Here is a 20,355-nt window from a genome sequence, read left to right as displayed (position 1 = left end):
TGGTTCAGGATTCGTTCTACTGATTGAGTCCAAGTGCTCAATTGATGAGCACTGCCCGAGTATTGCGGGAGGCCTTTTATAATGTCAGGCACTCTGCCGCACGCGAAATCATTTTTTATCTCGGGTGTGGTATCGTGCAGTTCTGGCGTCTCAGCCATCTGAATTTGTAATTGAGCAATTTCTTGCCCGCGATTCTCCAGCTTCTGCAGCACTTCTCGCAACTGTGCTTGCATTTGGGAGACTTGGTTTTGCCCCTGATGGGTTAAATGAGAAAGCTGCTGTTCTTTCTCATGCAGTTTTTGAGCAAGAACATTCAGTTCCCGCTGAAATTGTTCCATTTGCATTTCCGACATGTTTCTGTTGTCGTCGAATTTATTCGTGCGTTTCATAAGCACGTAAACTTTTTTATGTTAATCTTAACTTCGTCAATCTATTCAAATTATTTTAAAACTTTTTGTTAATTTATCGTTCGCGACGCACTTTATTTGGTACGTTAGAGAACTTCTTAATTTATTTTAATCGCGGCACTATATTTCTTCGTACGTTAAAACTTCTCGAGATATTAAATTCTTAATTTATTGGATTTACGGCACTGTATTTTTTTTCTTAAAAAACGATAAACTTCTTAATTGCTTGTTTCCGCAACACTATATTTTTATACGTTTAACCTTTTTATTAATAACTTGCATTCACGACACTAATTTCTTTGTTTTAATTTTTAATAATCAGAAACTTAAACTACGCTTACCTTATAATTAGCGATATTCTCTCGCTTTCTGGTTCGGCGGATTTTTAACACTGTCTCCAACACAAATCACGCGATATTCACTCGCGGACGCTAAGTTGCGGATGGTAGAACTGCGTTTTTTCAAATCCGCGCCGACTGCGCCACTTAACTTACTTTATGCTACGGATACGTTTTTCAAAAAAAACTACTCGACTTCACTGCTAAAACTAGACTGACTTTATTGAGGATAATTTTAATTGTTCTGGCCCTACACACTTGGTTAATCTGCTGACCTCGCATTCCTGGTAGTGTCTCCATGTGGCGATGGTTCGGTGGTCGAAGTCTGTCCATGTGGCGATGGTTCGGTGGTCGAAGTCTGTCCATGTGGCGATGGTTCGGTGGTCGAAGTCTGCACCTTTGCTGATGAAAGCAGAACAGGTGCCGGTCACGTTAACGGGTTGTTGCCAATCGACATACTTCCAGCCGGGCTTTGGTTGCTTCTGCTGACGCTGCTGCACTTGGTGCGTTGAGGTGCGAAGTTAGTTGCGTTGTTAACTCATATACTCAGGGGTGAGTAAACATCATGGATAATAACTCAAAACTGAGTAAACATGGTAATTATGAAAATTTGGGTAAATGTTACTCAATTATCCAGTACCCGATAACTCACTTTTTGACATTTTGCATAAGAATACCAAACCGAGTAGATCCTAATCAATTTAGAGTTAAAATAAAGCAGCGTGTACGTTAGTTTCTGCGTACTTTGCCGTACATCCTTTGACACAGGATTCAATTGGCATTGTCACCGTTACCTGAAAGTAGGGAAAATATACTGATAGAATGCTACTTCAATGTATGTAAGAACGTGAATAAAACCATGGATCTTAAAATGTTACTTACTTCTTATTTATTTCATTTATTGATGCATATTGTAATCGCCACAGTTTAAAACCACTCTAATGCACTGGGAATGCTGAACAATCCGCCTGAATGAAAACAAATTTGCAAACTTCTTCGTTTTTTTTTACAAAATTGATTGTTTTGATGACTAATCGATTTGACCGACTGAAAATGACGTAAGCAGAGTTGTCAAGAGGGCAGTTAAAATATTACGAAAAACTCTTTATAGCGTCCGCCATTATGGCGCGTAAAAAGCTGGATAGAAGATCATTTCAATTGTAATCAACATGCTCTTCAAATGTTGTGTGTGAGGTGACAGTACACTAAGAACAATTATAAATTGAGCGGCAATTCCATTACTCACACGATTGGCTCCACCAGAATAAAGCAAAAATTCCAAAACGTAAATAAAGCTACCACTATCTGTTAGAAAAGTGAGGCTAAAGAGATTCGGTGCGATGGTCTATACGTGAATTTCAAATTGGCACTATTTCGAATTGGACCAATTTTGCGGACGAGATATTGGCTACAGAGTCAATGTTTATATAGAGTCGCGCGAAGAGAAAATCTATCGTTTCGGCAACACAGTTTTTGTGCCGTTTGTTGCCAAGAACTATCCAGCTTTTTACGAACCATAATGGCGGTCGCTATAATGGGTGTTCGTAATATGCAAACCTCTCTGCTTGCGTCAGATTTGCGATTTTTGAAAAATTGGCAACACAAATGTTGCCAGATATATTTTTCTTTTGATAATATACATGAAGACTTCAAACTGACGTAAGTAGAGTTGTCAAAAGGGTATGTAATTTATTACGAACTTTGCATTATAGCGTCCGCCATTATGGCGCGTAAAAAGCTGGATACAGTTCAGTTTTTCACCATGCATAAGCGGATATCGTTTTTTTAAATTCTTCACAAGGTACACAGTTTTGAAAGATTACACCGGTGATGTTTTGTTAAATTTAAGTGAACCAGTGTACAGGTTTAATGTTGGATTAAAATGTGTAAGTAAAACTTCGGAAAAACGCATATTCTTTATTATACGCTTAATTACAACACTTTTCATCCACTCCTAACATTATCACCTTGTTTATTTACATTGCTCGATTGGTACCCTCGTTTGACACTGATTTGGTTCCTTAGGTTTCATCTTTGCGGGACTCTTATAAACATAGACTCTGATTGGCTACTGTCGAACGTGTAGAGGGGGATAGGGTTGACAGGGGCTTGATCTCAACTATGTTCAGAACAGAGCTTCCAGATTTATTTAGAAAAATCTGTTCGACAAAAAACCACAATAAATTATCGCGGCGCTCATCTTAAATTCGCGATCTGCGGCAGATATGCCTTACGCTTAAAAAAATTACATTTACGCTTTTCGCAAAAAAATACATTTTAAATCCACAGACAAGCCCCTTGTCTCGCGTCGTGTTCTTCAAATTCAAATTTATATTGATATTTTATTATTTTGTTTGCTTCATTTTCACCCCTATGGCATCGTGCCAGGTTTCAAAGGCTAACAACTCAACGTATGTGTGAACGAGATAGCCACACACCTTTATCTGACAACTGACAGTGGGCACAAATGTGATTGAGGCCATGACATGAGTTTATTGTTATTCACTGTTGTTCGGTAAGGCGATGTAAATAGCTCGTTTATTTTAAATCAAAACAAAGAGAATGGTTTGGGTTTTACTCGCGAACATGATTGTGATTTCTTCTCCAAACTATAATTTACAGAATTCGTAGTTGAACAGGTATAGGTTTGAAAGCCACGAGTCGCCGCTGGCCTTTACTTATATGAAAACGCTGTTTGAAATGTCGCTCCGTACACGTTCAGTCGGTAACGACCCGACCGAAATTCCATACTGGAAAACAAAAAATACCCGACCTACAGAAAACGTCAAAATGGACTGCGTGCACTGTCCGCCATTACCGCTCGTGGAAAGCTGGATAGAGATTAGCGACATTTAAAACTGCACACACTAACACACGTGTAAAGTTTTCTTTGTTTGGCTCAGGTTACGATTTTTTGTTTGAGTTTTACCTTCGGCCTTGTTTAATCTATAAGCAAAATGCAAACTTGAAATGTTTACAACTGTTTACGCTTCATTTACGATAGTTGACCTAAGCGGTTTACATTATAGTTTACATTCGGTTCATGGAGAGAAATGCTATCGAAAAAAATTAGCAAAGATTTGTCTCTGTTTTCCTCAGATTCGCACTCATACACTCTCACGTAAATATCTCTTTACACACACTTAAAACTGGATCTCGAGCTCGGCAAAAAAACATCCGAGTTCACTCGGCAACTTTGGATTCAACCGGTATTTCAGCAAAAAAATGCCGGTTGCCGACAGTTGTCAGATCATTTTGCTGAGACTTCGTCCAAAAAACTAAGCTTGACGAATCTCGACTCTAATTTTTGCCGAATTTATCGTTAAACACTGTTGATGCCGAGGTCAGCAAAAACATTACTGGTATCTCGGCACAAATTTCAATCGTTGCCGTGTTTCGGCAATACAGCTGTCATTCTCATGAACGAGTTGCCACCATTTTTCTTAGTGCAAATTTATGCGTGTTACGGGTGAGCAAACAGGAATCGGATACAAGTTTGGCTGAAATTTGTGCAAATTACAAGTGTTTACAATCCGGTAGCCGAAAAAAATGTAGTACAGTTTGGGGGGAAGTGGCTGGAACTCAAAAAGTGTAGTTTCAAATCGTGTGAATACAATATTTTATTTGTTTTAGGGATAGGCATTAGACGTAATTTTAGATTAGATGTTTAGCTCAATGCCCTACTGGCGAGCAAGATAAAGATAAGTATTCAAGATTTAGTATGAATAAATTTCTTTACTTACTAGAACTCATCGAGCTTATAATTTATCTTTTGAAAGAAAACTACCTGATTCACAGCAAAACTATTTTCTGCGATTGGATTCCACTGAAAAAACGGCTCTTTACTGTGCCGAACATTCAGCTTATATAACCGAAAGGTCGTTGGACTGGTTTGCCGCTTCTCGGCTGGATTTGCCGAGAGCACAGTCAACTGTGTACCGCGATTCTCGGCATAAAATGACATCTGTCAAATATTGGTTTTCCGAGATTCTCGGCAAAAGAGATTCAGCCGAGATGGTTGCCGAGCACTCGGTTGTCCAAATCTCGACACAAACAATGCCGAGATTCGGCGAAATTTTTTAAGTGTGCAGATGTGATACAGAAGTCTTGTGTGTATCTGTATAATAAAGATTTATATAGATTTTGATTAGGATTTTGAGAAACTTTTTGAAAATTCGAACAGAATAATACCGATTTTTAACAAATCGTAAAGATTTATACACATTTCTTTTTATAAAATCATTCAGATTGCAGATTATATGTACAGAATTTTCGTTGGTTACCTCCGGTTTTTTGTCAATACAATTTTGTAATGCTTCAATCTGGCAGCTCTGCTGCCATCTCCAAATTAGTGATACACGCTCGTAAATAATAACTCATGAACTAAGCAACTCTGACTCAGTTTAGAACGATGTTCGTAGACGTCAAAAAATGAGTAGAAGTCCTTTTTGATTTTGAGTAACTTTGACTCACTTTTTGGGTTCCCTTCATATAACTTCTTTCTGAGTAACGTCGCATATAACGACGTCCATTCTGAAAAATGATTACGATGTGCTTCAGCTTGTGACATATGTTTTAATTGTGTGCGCCTCAGAAGGCATTATAACTGTTTACTTTTATTACAAGGTAATTATTGATGAACATGTGGTGTCGTTTATTGGCCGTGGCGGATTTCTAGCCAGTAATGAAACTGAACTGTACCCAAAAAATGAGTAATGTCGTACTCAAATTTTGAGTAATAATGACTCATTTTAAAGACGCATAGTGTTACTCAGTTTTGAGTATTTGTGGAATTACTCAATTTAAGAGTTGTTCCACTTTTTACGAAAATGCGTCAAATGTTACTCATTTTAGAGTTATTATTTACGAGCGTGTAGGAAATATCGAGCAAAATCGTTAACGATAACATCGATAGTTTGCAATCTCTTATCGATATTATCGATATATTTTGCTGGGGGTGCGAAGTCGCAAAAGCAAGAATAATGTCTGTTCACTTGTGTATTTTACCAGAGTCTATTCGGCCAGTAGAGAATTGGGAATAATAATTGGCTATTTTGGATAACTACTATATGATATTTTGCAAGTGCAAGAAATAATTCGCATGCTTTGTGCTACATGAACTGCCGCCTGCGACTTATCGATAATTATCGTTAGCGCTAAAATTTAACGATATCAATATCACGCAATTATCGATATTAACGATAAATATCGATAACTTTCCCATCACTATTGGCCCTGACACAAGTAAAAGAGATTGTTAAGGCTGTTCGCACCAACGCGAATTCTCATATGCAATTGTCAATTTATGTGTGAAAACAAAAGCAAAAATATTTCCCTCCTTCACTTTCGCAAGTAAAAACCAAACCAATATCAACAGAGTCGTCAGGGCCAATAGGACACCTGAAAACATGTCCAATGGCAAGAGATGGCGCTTTTTCATTGGTAGTAAAATCGAAATTTCTCCGAGTATTTTGCTCATTGACCGAGAATACAGCTATCAAATGTCTTCTATACATTTTATTCAATCTTTCTGGTACTTACTTTCACTAAACGCAATCTATTTTCATCAAAACACATGTTTTTCCTATATAACTCCATTGAGTCTTACTACCATTCGTCCATGAGCCCGTTATGTTGATTTTGACAACAGACCAAAATTAGGGCGAGAGCCGTGTGGTTGAAAGCGGATGCGCCATTAAGGTGGTTCAAGGTTGCAAAAAGCAAGTTATCTCTTAGAAACCTTCATACAAATTTAAAATGCAATACGATAAGCGGAGTCACCAGTAATTGACTTCCAATAAGTTTAGGATATTTAAGGGCTCAAATGGAAGCAATAAAATTTTGTTCTGGCTCTTTGCTATCAAGTTTTTACATTTCCATCTGACGATGAACCGCTTTAATACTCTTAGCCAAGCAACGACATCTAGTTCTGGTGTGAACGAAAAAATCGATAGTTTCAGAAATTTTCGAATAGATGGCAATACACAAACAGTTGCGCTCACTGGTGTGATTTATTAGCAAAAATTAGCGACGGTGTCCCATTCCAAATTAATTTGTGTTCTGGTAGTTCCTGTTTCGGTGATCAGATTTCACTTTCGTTAGCTGATTTTTTAAGTAAACCGTGGATCGCTACGCAGCGAGTTCTTTCAAAAACTTAAAAACATCTGTGATTTATCATTTTGAGTAATTATGTTTCTTCGTTACGATTCAACAAAGCATCATCAATATTTCGTCAACCATAAATCAGATTTTTCGATCCAAATCGACATTTCATGAAGGTAATCGTATACATGACGTTCCGATTTGATTTTTCCTTTGAGGCAAGAAAACTGTTCGATGACTGTTGACAAATTCCTAATCTATAAAGCCGTCTGAGCTAATTAGAAGAATGTAATTAGGGTTGTTGATATTTTATCGATATTTGATATTATCGATATTTGCTCGTCACAATATCAATATTTTTGACCGATATTGGCGCATTTGATATTATCGATGTTTCGATATTGCAACTCGATATTGCTGTCCGATATTCTCGGTTGCCATCAGGGGAGTGCTGCCGGCAAAATTTTGCCTACCGATCATAAATTCATCATGGCATCAAAATTAAATTTAAAATGCTTACACACAATATAAGATATTCATTGAAAGTGCACATTATACTGAAAACAAACGTTAAGCAGGGTGACACTCAAAACTCGAAATTAAATTCCCGGGTTTTTCCCGGTTCGTTCAAATATTTTTCCCGGTTATTTGTACTTCAGAATTCTGCATTTTTTCATACAGTTAAGGGTTAAAAAAGCGTGACTGTCGATTTACATCCCATTATCGAATTACATTCTAATATAGTCACTTTTTAAGCGTGTTCACGCTTATTATAATCCAGAGATATTGTTGTAGAAATTCGAAAAATGTGACGGACGTCATCTTTTTCAAGAGGATAACGTTTGCGGTAGAAAAAAATGGTACCCCGCCACGTCAAAAACGGACATCGTGTGGCACTTTGTAGACGCCTGGTATGCCCGTTCCGGCATCTACAATATCTTGACACAATTGGACAACGATCAAAGCATCGGAAGAAAGCCCAGTTCTGGACGGCCAACGACTCTGAACGGCAAGAAGCTTCAAAGGATGCTGAAGAGGAAGACCGAGGGAAAAGTGGCTAAATCGCTGCGTGCACTTGGTCGGGAGGTTGGTGCATGCGGTAAAACAGTGAAAAAGTTGTTGGAAAACATGGGCATACATGTCAGGAAGCAGCAGTCCCGTCCACTGGTGCTAGTCTCGGAGCTGCAGGCAATGACGCAGCGACAGAGGTTTAAGATGGTCAAGTCGATTTCCCTGGCAAATCGCGATGTGACAGTGGTAATGGACGACGAGACCTATCTAACCCTAGATGACAACGATTAGTAGGGCACTTTGTATTTTACCTCCCCTACGAAGAAAGTGAGCACCGAGGTGAAGTATATTCACAGACCAAGTTCCCCAAGAAGGTGCGGCTGTGGCTGACAATTAGCGAGAAAGGGAGACGAACCCGGTGGATCGAGATGTGGCTTGGTAGTGCAGACCCGGCGAACGTAACTCGAAACGAGTCTGACGGAGTGTAAACTTTTTTTGTCACCGACGATCGATACCGACCGCAATTGCTTGCAGTCGAGCACCTTCACATCGGGACATGTGTTGTTTTTAAAGCACCCTTTAGCACTTTTCAATATACACTCGACGGACAGACTCGAATCGGTCACGACACCGTCGATCTCCACATCTCTAGCGGGTACATAGACACGGTATTCCCGTGTAAAAAGCTCGGAGCAAGCTATATCGTTGGCCTCTTTAAGGTCATTGACCACGACACGGAGCTTGTTCGGCCTGATTTTTAAAATTTCAGTCACAGCTTTAAAGTGTGACGTCAGGTCTTTCGAAATCTGTAGAATGTTTAAAGATTTCGATTTCGGCCCCGCTTTAGGCCTGAGGTAAACTGCCACCGGAAGAGTCGATCCATCTGGATACAATCTGACACGTGGGGGAGCTGAGGAATTAATATAAGGAGGGGGGGGGCAGGAGGGACAGGGTCGAGGGGATTCGAGGATGGAGGTGCGGGAGGTGGGGGGTCTACATCCATCGCGCTAAACCTAGCGCGCCGATGGGACAGACAAGAAGCACGTACCTTCCTTTCTTTTCCTCCTTCGTGTTGGAGTGCACTGCACTCACCACCAAATCGTTCGACAGCAGGCAGCTACAAAGCGACACAGTAACACAAAGGCGCTTGACCTTGCGATACAGCAACCTAGACAAAAGACACCGGTCAAAAAATGCCACCACTTGCACACACGTATTGAAATTTATCGGAGCGATTTCGAAGCACAACCGATGCTGATGCGTGTTCGGCACAGAATGGGGCTTTCTTTTTGTTAAATTGCGTTTTCTCAGAACAATAAAATTTCAGATTATCTGTTGAAAACGGTTCCTGATCTCAACCGGGCTACATTTAATGAAGTAGGGGCGTATTGGTTCAGATTCGCAAAACAACGTTTGCTGAGAGCCGCTGAATAATTCTTTTTTACTCATCATAACATAAATCAATAACCGCATATAAGTATGTACAAATAAATGCATATAAATATATATTTATATGTTATATGTTAACTAAACAACAGCTTTATACATAACTTGTTTAAACTCCGAACCTCTGGAATGAAGCAGCCTGATGCGCGTTCAAATAATTAACATATCGATGTAAAGCTAGATGAAAAAATAATGTATTATTGTAACATAAAAATGTTACATAAAAAGCTTTCTAAATAACATAACAGTTACATTATTGGCGTTACATAACATCAACATCAGTATTGTTACGTAACAAAAGCGATAATGTTACGTAACGTTACGTTGCATCAATGTAATTTCAATGTTGCTTCAATGTAACATTGTTATGTTACAATGTTATGTAACATTGCGAGAAATAGAAACGTTCCAGTTACTTCCAGGTTACGTAACAATAATATAACAACGTAACGTTGTTACGTAACAGTTTGTACAATGTTACGTAACAATGTTGACCGGGTATTATAATAAAACTGGTGTGAGTAACATATATGAAAGTTTTCTCCAGGAAATTGTAACTAGGCGATATTGTTAGGATGGACAGAGGCTCGGTATAGTAGAGCAGTAAGCTTGAAACGGAAAGGTGATTGCACACAAGCACTGATATGAATGATAAGCGTATCACTTACTTCAATAGTGTTACTGCTAATAATATGAAGTGCGGAGCACAGAAAACACCTGGGCAATATCACAATAGATCTAAGCTCTGGTCGCAGTGATGAGTCCACACAGAAAAAAAGCCAAGCTGAGTACCCGATCTTGATCGGGAGTCAATATTAGGTCGTGTTGTTATGATGGCTTTGCAGATACTGAGGACTGGTTAAACTCGAAAATAAATGTTCCTTGTCCGAAAGCGCGAAACTGTGTTTAGCGAAACTGTTAGCGTCGCTAAAACTTTGGCCTTCGAAACGCTAATCGCTAATTCGCTAAATTTTGTGGAGAAGCGACAATAGAAATATTTAGGAAAACTGTGAATTGCTGATGGCGTACGTAAATTGCTTCGAAAGAAGAACATACTTTACTGCGAAAGTTACTTTTGTCAGTTTTTTTACCCTAGAATGGAGTTCCAGTTATCGTACAAGCCACGGGAGCATTTTGAAGAACGAGCACAAGGTCTAGATTGAATTTTTGGCACACCAAGAACTTTGGTAAATTGCAATGCGCTTGAAATTATGACAACTTTGGTTCTACTTTTTCGACTCAGATAATAATTGAATTTTCATGAAAACATTCCTAAGAGTATCTATTATCAATGCAAGCTAAATAACTTTTGTTATTCTTGTTTTTACAAAATCAAATATGAATACCGTTTCGTGAACCTCTTACTGTAAATAGCTTTAAAAAGTAATTGTTTTCGTTTGTTCAACCAAAAACAGATCAAAGTGATCCAAATCTTACAAAACACGAGCAATAAATATAGCGATATGATTTTTTAAGCTTTTGTCAGTGTATATTGATAATACAACATGGAATCATGATAAATAATAGTCATCTGCATCAAATTATATCCACCTAGAAGTGAGGAGTTTACTTTTCACTGGAATTAGATCATTACATATTCAATGCCAATAAAAAACTCATGGAAAATACTAGAATGGTTTTCAGATAACATTAAAAATGTAAAAATATCTCTGTTCTTGAAAATTAAAATAAATTGGGTAAACGTGAATATATTAAAATTTCGAAGATAGTGTAAAACAGTGTATTTGACTATTTTAACCTCTAATAGACATATGTTGTTCCTTAAGCGATTGATTCAATTGCTAGGTTTGTCTAGTTTTCTTTGCTTTTTGGCAAAAATACTGCTTTAACCAACCATGTTATTTACGAAAAACACATCAAAAATAAGATACTCACTATTTAAAAATATATTCGGTAGATTTGGCTTAAAGTTACATTTATATTTTCAATGCGCTTTTGCGCTGTCCTATTGAGTATAAAAGCAACAATACTTGCCTTCGCGCATATCGTGGAGCTTCTAATAATGTGCGTGCATAATGCTGCTTCACAAACACATTCTTATGTTTCTCTTATGTCTAATCCACCACGAGTCGTGACGCTCAAATCGCGTTCTGTTTCTTCGCAAGTGACACGCTTTGACTATTGTTTCGCTACACCGCTTTGAACAATTGATTCGAGAGTGTATTGCAAAAAGGTAATCATTGCACAGTATAGCAACTATTCGTTTACAGTTTTGATTGTTACAAACGTAGTTACACTCAATACTGACCTTGCGCTGATGAATAAAAACTTACTAATTGAGTTGAAATTCATTCTTGTTTTTGTCGAAAGTAAACAAACGATGGGAAGGACTCAGAAAGAACGAATTGTACCTAAGACCGCTTCTGAACGAATGAAGCAGTATCGGCAAAAACAAAAACCGAAGAATGCCGATCAATTCAAAATACAAGAAGGCTGAACTGAAACGTAACCAGAGAGCAAAGTTGTCTCCAGCACAGAAACAACTCATCAACTTCAAAAGGCGTCAAAGTCGCCTAAACGCTTCACTGCAAAGTGGATTCGACATGCCCTTAAAACCCCATACGCTGCTTCTAGTTTTGCAGGTTGTATTTTTAAATTCAAATCATATAAATCATATCATATAAATAATACTTTACTACTCATAGGAAAAGCGCTGGCTAAAGCTCTTCGTGGACTACCGGAAAATGAACCCTACAGAAAGTATATCTGGCAACGCATTGGTCTCGACAGTGGATATTTGAAGCCAAGTGATATCAGTAGCACCAAAGCACGTTCTCCATCCCAAAGCCAGGTTCGATCCGCATCAGTTAGACATGAATTGGAGAATTCTGTAAAAAAAAATTTTTCACGTCGAGATGTTGTTTATACAACTCCAGGAATGAGTCGACGTGATTTCGTCACAATTGAAAATGATAATGGTGATAAGGTGAAACAGACAAAGGTTTACCTTACCATGTTTCTTAATGAAGCTTACGGGATTTTCGTTGAAGAGAATCCCGATAAAACCATTTCGTTTTCGAAATTTTGTGAACTCCGTCCCAAAAACGTATTGCAGCTAAGAGACACACCCTCAGAACAATGCCAAACGCACGAAAATTTTCGATTGGCTCTATACTCCCTTGGCATAACATACAATAAAGAGTTCTGGTCGAATACTCTGTGCAATTCTGAAGTTGATTCTGTGTGCTGGAGCCTCATGTGTCCAGACTGCTCAAATGGAACCAAAATAACTCATTTGAAGCAAAAAACCGACCTTGTAAATCGTGGGGTCTGGACAAAAATATCTTCAAAGCGCATTCAACGCGTAAAAGAGTTGGTTCCTGTCCACAAAATAGAAACAGAGCTTCGTCTAATGTGGGATCAATTCGTAAACCATGTGCGAGTCAAACGAATGCAGTACGCTCATTTTCAAACTGATCAACTGGCGCAAGGCGTTAGGATCATTAATATTGACTTTGCCATGAACTTGGCAGCTGAAGGGCAGGAGGAAATACGAAGTACCCTCTGGTCAAGAGCGTCGGTGGTTCTGTTTACTGTTGCCATACAATACAATCAAGAAATCAAGTTCCTGATTTTGGTATCAGATTATAAGGCGAAGGACAAAAATGCTATATTCGCCTATCTCGGTTATATTTTATCTTATCTTGGGGATGTTGAAAATCCTGAAATTCGTGAGGTCATTTGGAGCGATGGGCCATCATCAGAATTCAAAAACCAATGCATGTGCACGGCTCTTAAATATTTCGCGAAGAAATATCTTAAAATGTTTGAGTGGAAGTATTTCGCAACATCGCATGGTAAAGGGCTCTGCGACGCTGTTGGTGGAAAAGCGAAGATGGTCGTTCGTGAAAAAACCCTGGTACGGGGTTTTAGAATTGATGCGGTCAACAACGCTGCGGATTTTGTACGCATTTGCCAGAATAACCTTCCGGGTATCCGAACAGTAGAAATTAAACCTTCGGAAATTATCGCCCTAAACTCCCGTAAAAACCTATGGGAGTCTTCTTCCCCAGTTAAAGGAATCAAATCTGCCTATCACCTTTGTGCATTTCCAGATGGAACACTTACTATCGATTGATATAGTTACAACATTCATTCGATTTATTTACATATTTAATGTGATATTGAAGGATTTGCCACATGACAGAGAATGAAACAGAAACCTAACGTACACTACATATACTCTGGTAATGTTTTTACTTCTAGTCAAAAATTGAAAACGTATTATACCCAAACGATATACCTAAATATCAAACGATGGAAACTCGTTGGTCTTTAATGCTAAAACCTCCGAAACACGAAAACAACCAGGCGAATTATACTTCAGTTCGTTCCTTGGGGAGTTGCTGAGTACTACCTTTTCAACACACGGTGGCGAACCAGAATGTGGCTGACAGCCACCTTAATGAAGCAATAGAAAAAACTTTTCAACATTCATTCAAACTCATCAAACTCTAGGTAGGGTAGAGCGGGGCTAGTTGGTCATATTTGGTCAAAATGTTCTGTAACTTTTTGTAGGAAACATTATGGCAAAAACTCATTCCATGGAAATATTGTGTTAAGTCTATAGCATCTAGAAAAAATATAAACTGTTCAGAATAGTTAATGATTTTGCCGATATTCTATGTTTTTTGAGTGGATGTCCAATTGGCCAACTAGCCCCTCAGCCGGGGTAAGTCGGTCAGTGTGTGGGGTAAATAGACCATTTATATTTCGGAAGGACAATTCAGTTTTCCTTCCTCACTGCATTTGCGGCAGCCTGTAGCGTCTCAGCGAAGGTCAAACCGCATCCGGTTTTTTGTTTATACGGTTGCTATCCGAAATCCCAAACCATAAGAAAAGTAACTCATAAATGCATGGAAAAAAAAGTGTTCCTCTTTCATACCTGACGAGAAATATATGTTGAAATCTCTCTAAAAGTTTGGTTGTGAACTAAATCAAAGACAATACGGGTTAAATTGAGAACCGGAGCCAAATTCTAGATTCGCATCTGCAATCACAAGCACAAAACTATAGCTACATTAGTTTTTTTTTATGAAAGCTTACTTTTGCCGAAATTTTCATCAGGTAGAAGGCATTTGTCGATGTATTAGTGAACGTAATAGTTATTTCAGATCAATGACTCAGCACTTATAGTGTGCAATAAAATATTAATCAAAATGACGATGAAATGGAGATAATTTTTACTAAATAGTTTATAGTTTTAAATAAATGGTTTTACTAACAAGAGCACATGATTTTTTAGCTTGGATTAAGTTTGCATCACGAAATGCGCTGTTCCTGACATTGCATTTACTTGATTACTCGAATTCATTTATGATGTACATATGACCAACCAGCCCCGCTAGTATGTGACCAACTAGCCCCTCATGTATTAAATGTGAAAATTACTTGAAATATATGAAAATAAAATTTTGGCGGAAGTTTGCTTTACACAACTCAAAACTAACCAAAATGACTTTCATAATACGTTGAGCTATGTTTATTTCAATTTGACTAGCTTTGTTTAGACAAAAAGTTTCAACTTGAAAACCGAGTAGAATTGCCAATTTGGCATCAACCATATAACACGTTTTTTTTTGTTACGTAGATTCGAAGATATTCTCATTGACCAACTTACCCCGTAACCAACTAGCCCCGCTCTACCCTACATTACAAAATAACAATATTCCTACCAAACTCACTCAATATCTGATGGTTACGACACTACTTAATATTCCAACACACAAGCCACAACAAACCCCAAAAAACGGATTCATTCGTGTTTTTCACATATCTTTTCTTACTTCAAGTACATTTTGATATTTTTATCCTGAAAACCTCAACAAATTTGCAATTTGAGTGCAATTTTGAGTAAGTTGTAGCAGGAAAATCCAAACGAGACGAGTTGCTCGCCGAGGCTTCAGTAAAAGGGCTAATGTTTCATAAATTTACAGCTAATTTTGTTTTCCAGTCGAAAAGTGGAGGGTGCGGAATGATAGCTTTGCATAAACTACTTGTTTCCTCTTGACTTCAAGGAACACTATATCAAAAAATTGAAATCTGAAAGAGACATAGCTTTTTTATGAAGGAAACCATTCTCAGTACGATTAGTGGTAAAATAATATAAATCTGATACGCCCCCATCGGCGTAACTTTGAACTAAAAGTAAATGTCACAGCATAAACATGTTGGTATTAACCTAGACAACTACTTTGCCGAAGATAATATGACTAAAAACAAATCATGATGCCCACATTTACAAAGCTCGCATTTTCGTAACGCGACACCATTTGCAGGAGACTGTTTTGCGTAACGCGACACCATTGACACACCGAAATATTTTCGGGAGCATTTCGCTAAAAATTCATTTTTTTTTATGTTGTAATATGTCATTTTGTTGGATTTTGTCTCCGGAACAAATGTCTAGAAAAAACCAGGGTTAAAGAACTTACAGCAGAGCAGATATCTGAACGTATGCCATCGAAGGTTGAAAAAGTTAAATTCAGCGATGGTGTCGCGTTACGAAATGTATCGGGCTGCAGTACATGATACAACTATCTAAATTGCTAAACCAACCAGTCATAAGAAAGTACATTTAGTAGGCATTATTTACGACCTGTTCAATCATATGCTCTTTAAGCTAATTTCTAATATCCAGCTTAAAATGTACACCAAAGTCGGTTCCTCATGGTGTCGCGTTACGCTGGAATGTGTCTATTACGGGACTCACGTAAGTGAGAAAAACGTCGCAAAGTGACATTTACCGCGGAATCTGGGTTATTATGAGTGTCATATCAGTGAAGTGAGAAAGGAAAAAGCGACGTTTCGCGTGGAATTATTTCACGACCATTTTGAACGGAGAAATGATTCCAAGAAGCTGCCATAAGTCTTAAAGTTGATTGATTTGTGATCTAATGGTAAAGATTGGATTTATTCTTCAGTAACGAAGCGAATCAGAGTTTGATCCGTGCCTTAAAGCGGTCAATTTTTCATTTTTTTGCCCGATGAAAAAAATGCAAACTAGTTCAGGAAATTTTCGATACCGAAAAAAAACATTTTTTTTGATGCCGAATGTCTTAGAAATGCTGAACACGTCATGATCTGGTGTTATCTAAAAAAAAAAAAACGGGGAAAAACGACTTTCTGGGACTTAGAGATTTTTGAGCTGGAAAACAATCTCATTTCACTTGTCCTATTCTCAATTTCACTTCACTGTCAATCTCACTCCACGGAGGTGATTTTTGTCACCTCACTTGAGGTGGAATCGGGAATAGGTCTAAAAAAGTGAAATGAGCGTGAGAGTGAAACATATTTCACCGTGAAGTGACTCCCGTAATAAGCACCATTGAGTAAATTAGAATTATGTATTCACAAGCAAAAGAGTAACTCAGATAAAGCTGTCCCGCCCCTCGCATTTTTTGAAGACTTTGAAATCGATTCGGATAATTGAAAATCGGTTTGGAAAATACTGATATTCCAAAGATCGGTCCAAGATCGATCCAAGATCGACCAATTAGGATTGGGCGATCCAGGTATAAATGACAGTTCTAGAAGCATAGACTACACGCTCACTCTGAATAACCCAAAACTGAGTCAAAACCTACTCAGTTTCGCTAAAACCGTATGTATTCAAAATTGAGTAGAAGTTGTTTTACTCATTTTTGAGTACCACCGAATGTTATAAAAATTGAGTAAATAATACCCATATTATACCTGAAGCGCGATGCGTAAAAGTTACTCATTTTCGACTTAAAAATGAGTACTTTAAGCTTCAATGAGGGAATTTCGGAAAAATTATCATTATTGACTCGATATTATTATATTTCGCATTTTTAATGAATTTTATTTTAAAAAAAGGCTTATTTCAAGAAATTTACCTTTGTTCGCCGGGACACGGGAGATCTTTGAATTTATTCGCCGTATATCCAACCAACGAGTCCTGGTGAAAAAGAAAAATTGCCATTAGTTGCAGCCAATTATTTTAAATTATGAATTACCTACCGATAACAACTAATTTTAAACATTTCTATTTCCTTCTTTTTTCAGACGGTTTGCTTGATTTGCTGTTTGCTTTTAATTGCAAAAAAAAAATAACAAAAACAACACGCAAGCACCAGTTACCCAATTTTGAGTAAATTTGCCGCCATGATCAATTTGATTCTACTCATTTTTTGACGTCTTCGAACAACTGAAAAAAATGATTAAAATTCAACTCAGCCACTGAGTAGCCCAGAGTGAGCGTGTAAAGAAACATAGATATTTATCCAAGTTTGAGTTCGCTGCATATAATCTCAAGGCAACCAAGGGAATGGTATGGTAGCCTTCGAGCGTTACGAACATCTATTGCTGTACCGTTTGTCCCAAAACTACTTTTTCTGCTGTCACAGTTTGCTTCACTTAGCTTTGGGACACAATTAATGTACTAAATATCACTTAGAATATCACATACCATATGAAAACCTTAAGAAATTGCTCAAAACTGTCTGATATGCTAATAATAATTGCAGTCAACATTTAGCCGGTTTGCCCGAATGAACATAAGATAAGGGTAATCTGCTCATTTTCCGGGTGCCAGTGCCAGTGATGTTGGTAACGCGTCAAATGTATAGTAGGTGACAGCGATGCCATTCCCGTGAAGGCAATACTATAAACTTGCCATCTGTAGACCGTTGGGTGAACTGAAGGATATCCACACGGAAAAATACCGATATCGAAACGTTTGACAGAAATATTTTATTATATTGACAAAGATACTTCATCATGACTGCTACCTTGATAAGTAAATAAGAAATCACTCCAGCAGTGCTCAGTGCTTGATACCAATATATATTAAATTGAAAAAGTACCGTAATTCAAAGGTATCGAAACTCAGTATCACCCAATCAATCATGTAACACTTAATTTTGTTTTGATTTTCAACCTCGTTTTCAACATAATTTTCAACTAAAGCATGCTCAAAATTACGTATTAAATGTTGCGAATGAATAACAAAACAAAAAATGAACCAAACAAAACTACCACTGCGCTACTAAGCTGCCAGTTCAAGAGAGCGAAATAAGAAATTAGGATATGAATGATTATCACAAAAGTCCAAATATTCATGCAAGGGGCAATACTACAAAAAAATATCCAGCTTTGTACGCGCCATAATGGTGGACGCTATAATGAAAAATTCGTAATATGTTACCTACCCTTTTGACAGCTCTGCTTACGTCAGTTTGACTCTTCACACGCTCTTCTAATTTTACTCTAAAATGAGCAACTTTGACTCAGTTTTACATTGTCTATTAAAACGTCAAAAATTGAGCAAGTTTCGTTTACCGAACTGAGTAACAGTTACTCAGATTGTCATAATTTTCTGCTTTACTCTTTTTTTTTTCGAGTGGTATTGAAAACATTTAAAAGCGTTTCGCTAAAAATAAGTTGTTGTTTGGAAAAAACGTGTTGTATTGTTGTTTGAAAAAAGTGTTTTATGAGAATGGTTATGGATTTATTGGCGTATGTACTATTTAAAACCTCAAGTCACAGTTCCCGGGTAACAGTGAACCGTATTGCTGCGGTTTCCAATGAAGCTGCTAAGGCAGAAGATACACTAATGATTTAATAAGGTTTGTTTTTTTTATTACATATATGTATATGCAAAATACAAAAATTTGAAAAAAAACTTGTGATTTTGTTATAATTGTATGCAACAATCCTCTGGCAGTTTCATTCATCAAAGAATTCAAAAGTCAAAACGAGAAAACTGAGTAGCTTTTACTCAGTTTCATTTCAAAGCGGTTTTCTAAGAAGAGGGTAATTCCTACTCTATTTCTGACACATGGTGACTCTACCCATAAATGAGCAATATCATAAAAACTCTGTTCAGAGTAGGTTCACTTTTAACGAAAGTGAGTGAAATCTCACTCAGTTTAGAGTCAAATTTCACGAGCGTGCATGTATTTCGCACGAAAAACAATAAATCTGGCAACATTAATGTTGCCAAAACTGTAGAAATCACGAATCTGACGTCAGCAGAGAGGTTCACAAATTACGAACGCGCAAATTCACAAATTACACACTTAAAATTTATTGCCGGGTCTCGGTAATTTATTGCCGAGAACGGCTGAGTGCTCGGTTAAAAAAATAATGACGGCTGTCACATTTTTCCGTAAATCCCGGTTCACCGAACTGAAATTTCGGCACACAATATCGAATAGTTGGAGCATAATCTTAATCATTGTCATAGCTCATGACTTTTGTTACTGTATGAAACATAAGCGGCTCTATTTAGAGGCACTACTAGAGTACAAGCAAAAAACGAAAAGTTTTCATGATCAAAAACAGCATATTTTACGTAAACCCCCGATTGTTATGTATTTCTCACAAATAAAATATGTTTCAACATTTTCAGAAGAAGATCGATCTTTGGGATCGATTCAGTTGAGCGGTTTTAAGATCAATTCATCTGAAAAATCGGAACCGAGAAATTGATTTCTGTTGGATCGATTTTTTTAAACACTTTTTGAGTATAGACACTATATATATAGTGTTTATATTTTTGAGGCGTTGTGATATTTATAATACTAACTAATTTTAACTGAATTTTACAATGGTATTACACCGTTTTGACAATCATAGAAAAAGTTATAGACAAAAAACTGAGGGGTGTTCCACAAAAAACTCTATTTTGTCGTGTCCAACTTACAGATAGGACATCGCAGTATTCAGCAATAGTTTTTCTTTAAAAAATTTCCACAACTTTGCTGCCGGTACCCGGATAACTGTCCCATAATGAAAAACAACATGTTGAGAAAACGGCGATTTAATATCATCCGTGAATTTTCGAATTTCCAGCAATTACATCCAGAACCAATGACCATAACAATTTCATGGCACTACAAGTTTATCGTTGAGAACAAAAAACCATGGATGGAATTGGTTTTACGTTATATAACTTGAAAAAAAAAACAAAATGGGACAAAATATGCGGGTACATTTCAAAAATACTCGCATATTTTGTCCCGTCACATATAAATTCAACCAGCAACCGGCAGTATCATTGGCAA

General features: G+C 37.5%; 1 protein-coding gene and 1 long non-coding RNA gene across 4 annotated transcripts; one reads left to right on the top strand and one right to left on the bottom strand.

The window, feature by feature from the left end:
* Positions 1–1,035: 1,035 nt before the first annotated feature.
* On the bottom strand, positions 1,036–1,768 carry LOC129718701 (uncharacterized). The gene is made up of 3 exons (XR_008727014.1): positions 1,628–1,768; positions 1,398–1,539; positions 1,036–1,328 (listed from the first exon to the last, which is right to left on the bottom strand). It is a non-coding gene; the product is annotated as an uncharacterized LOC129718701 (long non-coding RNA).
* Positions 1,769–6,791: 5,023 nt separating this feature from the next.
* On the top strand, positions 6,792–13,634 carry LOC129729721 (uncharacterized). Of its 3 annotated transcripts, none has more exons than XM_055688516.1 (3): positions 6,792–7,023; positions 11,636–11,907; positions 11,971–13,634. In XM_055688516.1, exon 3 carries the CDS (start codon positions 12,204–12,206, stop codon positions 13,401–13,403), a length of 1,200 nt encoding a protein of 399 aa, XP_055544491.1. In that variant the 5' UTR covers positions 6,792–7,023; positions 11,636–11,907; positions 11,971–12,203; the 3' UTR covers positions 13,404–13,634. The 3 variants fall into 3 exon arrangements, with proteins under 3 accessions (XP_055544491.1, XP_055544497.1, XP_055544482.1); XM_055688522.1 differs by lacking the exon at positions 6,792–7,023 and adding an exon at positions 9,557–11,498 and having other exon boundaries at positions 11,654–11,907; XM_055688507.1 differs by lacking the exon at positions 6,792–7,023 and adding an exon at positions 9,557–11,498.
* The last annotated feature ends 6,721 nt before the right edge of the window (positions 13,635–20,355 follow it).

Source organism: Wyeomyia smithii, chromosome 1 (assembly GCF_029784165.1).
Source record: "Wyeomyia smithii strain HCP4-BCI-WySm-NY-G18 chromosome 1, ASM2978416v1, whole genome shotgun sequence".
NCBI classification, from domain to species: domain Eukaryota; kingdom Metazoa; phylum Arthropoda; class Insecta; order Diptera; family Culicidae; genus Wyeomyia; species Wyeomyia smithii.
Note: the sequence above shows the minus strand (reverse complement) of the source record. Positions and strands in the feature narration are given on the sequence as shown.

Coding starts and splice junctions, on each gene's coding strand:
- LOC129729721 (XM_055688516.1), top strand. CDS start 12,204: ATGAGTCGACGTGATTTCGTCACAATTGAAAATGATAATGGTGATAAG.